At 40.8% G+C, this 4357-nt stretch overlaps 1 protein-coding gene across 1 annotated transcript; it reads left to right on the top strand.

Annotated features, from left to right (window-relative positions):
* Nucleotides 1-419: 419 nt before the first annotated feature.
* LOC100660150 (olfactory receptor 51I2) lies at nucleotides 420-1409 on the top strand. The gene has a single exon (XM_003421504.3). The coding sequence runs from the start codon at nucleotides 420-422 to the stop codon at nucleotides 1407-1409; it is 990 nt and encodes a 329-aa protein (XP_003421552.1).
* Nucleotides 1410-4357: the final 2948 nt, after the last annotated feature.

Raw genomic sequence — 4357 nt, 5'->3', positions numbered from 1 at the left:
ATTGTGTTTTAAGTATTTCTATTGAATGATACTTCTAAAACACATAGTAAAATGTGGATAATATAGTACATACATTTTCCCTTTAACTAACCGATATTTTTGAAGTAATTGGCAATGTCTTCCTTCTTGCATAAAACAGAGGGAAATATTAGTCTGGTGTGTGGCCTAATGATCATCAGATATGAAGAAAAGGAGTTTGCATTTTTCTAGAACCAATGAGTTCATGAATGTATCAGTTTTCAACTGTGTAGATGTCATCTGTTCTGTCTCTCATTCCCTGGTTTTTCTCTCCTCCAGGAAGTACAAGTCTCAGAATTCTCCAAGTTTCCAATTTTCAGAAATCTCCAAGTATAAATCCAGAGGTCTCTAAACTAAGTCAGAAGGTCTAACTTTGAAAAGTGCCCTGGCGTTCTTCTACCATGGGATTGTTCAACGTCACACACCCTGCTTCCTTCCTCCTGACTGGCGTCCCTGGTCTGGAGAGCTCTCACTCCTGGCTGGCAGGGCCCCTCTGTGTGATGTATGCTGTGGCCCTTGGGGGCAACACAGTGATCCTGCAGGCTGTGCGAGTAGAGCCCAGCCTCCACGTGCCCATGTACTATTTTCTATCCATGTTGTCCTTTAGCGACATGGCCATGTCTATGTGTACACTGCCCACTGTACTGAGAACTTTCTGCCTCAATGTCCGCAGCATTGCCTTTGATGCTTGCCTAATCCAGATGTTTCTCATCCACTCCTTCTCCATGATGGAGTCAGGAATTCTCCTGGCCATGAGCTTTGACCGCTATGTGGCCATTTGTAATCCTTTGCGTTATGCCACTGTGCTCACTAATGATATTATTACTGGGATGGGTTTTGCTGTGATTGCCCGGAGCTTTATCATCCTCTTCCCTCTTCCCTTCCTAATCAAGAAGCTGCCCTTCTGCAGATCCAATGTTCTTTCCCACTCCTACTGCCTGCACCCAGACGTGATGAAGTTGGCCTGTGCTGACATCACCATCAACAGCATCTACGGGTTCTTTGTTCTTGTATCCACTTTTGGTATGGACCTGCTTTTTATCTTCCTGTCCTATGTGCTCATTCTGCGCTCTGTTATGGCCATTGCTTCCAATGAAAAACGTCTCAAAGCTCTCAACACATGCGTGTCACATATGTTGGCTGTACTTGCATTTTATGTGCCAATGATTGGGGTCTCCACAGTGCACCGCTTTGGGAAGCATGCCCCACACTACCTACATGTCCTCATGTCCAATGTCTACCTCTTTGTGCCTCCTGTGCTCAACCCTCTCATTTATAGCGCCAAGTCAAAGGAGATCCGCCGTGCCATTGTCCGCATGTTTCACCACATTAAGATACGACTTTCATATTTGGCTTCGGAGTCTGCTGTTTATTGTGGCCACAGGCTATAATTGGTGGCGTCATCATTATCATCATCATCTATACGACAGATACGTGTGTACTTGGGGAAAAGAAAAAGGCCAGGAAATGGTGCTGGAAAACTTAGAAAACAAGAAGTTCCAAATAAATGGTCTTTTCAGTAAACGTCACTGGCATGCACAGAGAGATAGATATTGGAAGCAATTGTATGATCAGACATGGTGTTACAGGTGAAGTTTAATCTGAGCTAAGAATCCTCTTCTGAGTTAATAAATACCACTAATATAATAATACTACATTCAGTGTGTAAATGTCTCAGGTTCTTTTCTAAATTATTTATATGCATTAATTCATTGAATGTTCCTAAGAATCCTGAGGCACATAGAATTAAGGATATTCTCCGGAGATAACATGTGGTCCAGGCCAGATTCAATCCTAGGCTGTTGCACTTCAGACACTGTCTCTCTAAGTGGCATCACTTTTAACACTACCATTGCTATCCTCGCTTTCACCACCATTGTCACCCTCAAATACTCATGAGCTGTTGTAAATTAACATAATGACTTTATGGTGCCCTCTTAGAGCTCATCATAAAATGTATGAACAAATATGACCCAGGGAATACGGTAGATCTTGACATCTAGAAGAAGCTCCAGATTCCTCTCTGCTTCCTCTCTCTGTCCACCACTCAATTCTCCCCAGCGGAAACAATGGTCAGCGTCTGAGCCATAGACTTTTTTTTTCCATTGTGCAGGGGGCATGATTTCTCTTTCTTTTCCATTCCTGGGAATTTAACCTTCTTCCACACAAAGACATGATTTTTTTTTTTTCCACACAACGACATGATATGTCTGGAATTATGTTCTCTTAGGATTTCAAGCTCCAAAAAGGCCTAGGATAGGCACATTTGAATATTTATGATTTAGATATTAGAAAATAATTTGTTCACCTTCTTTAGATTAATTTTCCTAAATTTAGATTTACTTCTAGACAAAAAGAAAGGAGATGCTACAGAGTCTAGCTAGATTGTCAGGGAAACTGAGCCTGAGATTTCATAGCAAAATAGCATATATACATTTACCTGGAGTTTTTCTCTCCATAAATAATTCTTTTGAGGAACTATCAAGGTATGTCAGGTGACAGAGGGAGGGAGGCATTTCTGACTGGTGATAATGGAAGTATTTGGAATCCAAGTTTCCAAAAAGTCCATAAATCAAATCAAAGACTCATAATACATGTGCCATTCATTCACTAAATAAATGATTGGGTAGCATAATTCAGCATGAATTCTTATGGAAAATAATAAGGATATTTAATGGTCTGGAGTAGACAATGATCTTTAGTAATTTAAATAATGACTTTTCTGATTCTTAGACAAAGCTTCTAATTGCAAAATCAAATAATGATAATAATTTATAATACCTTGAGCTTAGTTTCCAATGAACGCATAAATGCAAAGGCAAGGTTTAGAGAAGCTTCCACAGGAAAGTGAGGAAAACGCTTCACTGATTCCCACCCCAGGGAGAGGAAAAGAGAAATCCTTTTGACCACAGGTCTGAATTTGAGACCCAATGGTATAACAGGAGAAAAAGACTGTGCCAAAAAGCAGAGAAATATGAGCCTTCTAGAAGAGCCTCTGGCTCCTCTCCACTTTTGTTCAGCCTTCCCAATTACAAGAGCTACTGTATTGTAGGAACTAAAGGGAAAGGCACTTTTATGTTTCTGCTCTTTTCTCAGGCGAGTACGTTAAACAACAAAAAAAAAGCTTACAGCCATTCCTATGGCTCCATTTAATGTAGTCCCTTTTTCTGGCCTTAAGTGGAAGCCCTCTTTCCCCTCTTTTTACTTGATGTGCTTTTCTTTGGATTTAACTTTTCTTTCCCTACTGAAATGGCAAAATACCTGGATTCTGGCCTAGAAAAAATGAAGAGGAAATGTTCTTACATTTCTGTTTTAGCCCCAGGAGGCCTGCCATTAACCTAAAAAATGAAATGCCGAACATGGTTCAGCTAAGTTTGTAAGGGAACTATTTTAAGGTTTATGGAAAAATCCTGGGGTAATAAGGTTGATACTTTTGTCTTTGTCATGGATGCATACCTTATGCTTCAGGACCAGTGATGGGTGGTTTGGTGAGGAGAGACAGAGAAAAAAATATGAAGAAGAATTACGGTAGGATAGGATTCTTGATCTCTGTTCCTCATAAATAAGACCCAAGGAAGAGTTAACATAACTAGAATATAATATAGAATTGGAAACACACACACACACGCACACACACACAACCATATTGCTTGGTGTTCTATGGAATTGAAGAGCACGACTGCTAACCAAAAGGCCAGTAGTTCAAATCCACCATCTGCTGCTTAGAAATTCTATGGGGCAGTTCTATGATGGCAATGGGCTTGGGTATTTTTTTCTGTTTTCTATGGAATTTAGTTAAGTGTGAAGTGAAAGCTTGGCAATAAGGGGATCATGCCAAGCCCCTGGGCATGGCTGAGGGTCAACCTCAATATCTGAATACCGAAAAGAGCCCAGCCTTACCTCAATGAAGTGCTTTGCACTTCTGATCAGCTCTGATAGGCTGCATTGCTAGCACAGTTACAATTTAGTTGACTGGAAGTGCTCCACACCCAAACACTGTTATGCAAGATAATAAATAGGGGTAGTGGCACCAAAAGCCTGTCCTCTGAGTTAGAGTTATCTGCAGCAGAGCATTACCTCATCAGGAGAAGGCCCAATCCTCCATTATCAACTGGACACATGTTCTAACTATGCTGATAACACTTTGGACTCAGGGCACTTCATTGTTCTATTTCATTCTCAAATAAGAAGAGGGCTAGTTGTTGGTGCTTGGACATTTGGGCACAGGCAAGCAGGTGCACTCCAGAAGCTGAGTGGAGTGTGTGCTCCCGAATCATTTCAGGTTTCATAAAAACAACAAACAGAGTAAAAAGTCAGCAGTTAATTTGTGAATTAGCAT

This window comes from Loxodonta africana, chromosome 7 (assembly GCF_030014295.1).
Source record: "Loxodonta africana isolate mLoxAfr1 chromosome 7, mLoxAfr1.hap2, whole genome shotgun sequence".
NCBI lineage: Eukaryota > Metazoa > Chordata > Mammalia > Proboscidea > Elephantidae > Loxodonta > Loxodonta africana.
The sequence above is the reverse complement of the archived record's forward strand: the minus strand, read 5'-3'. Positions and strand labels throughout refer to the sequence as shown.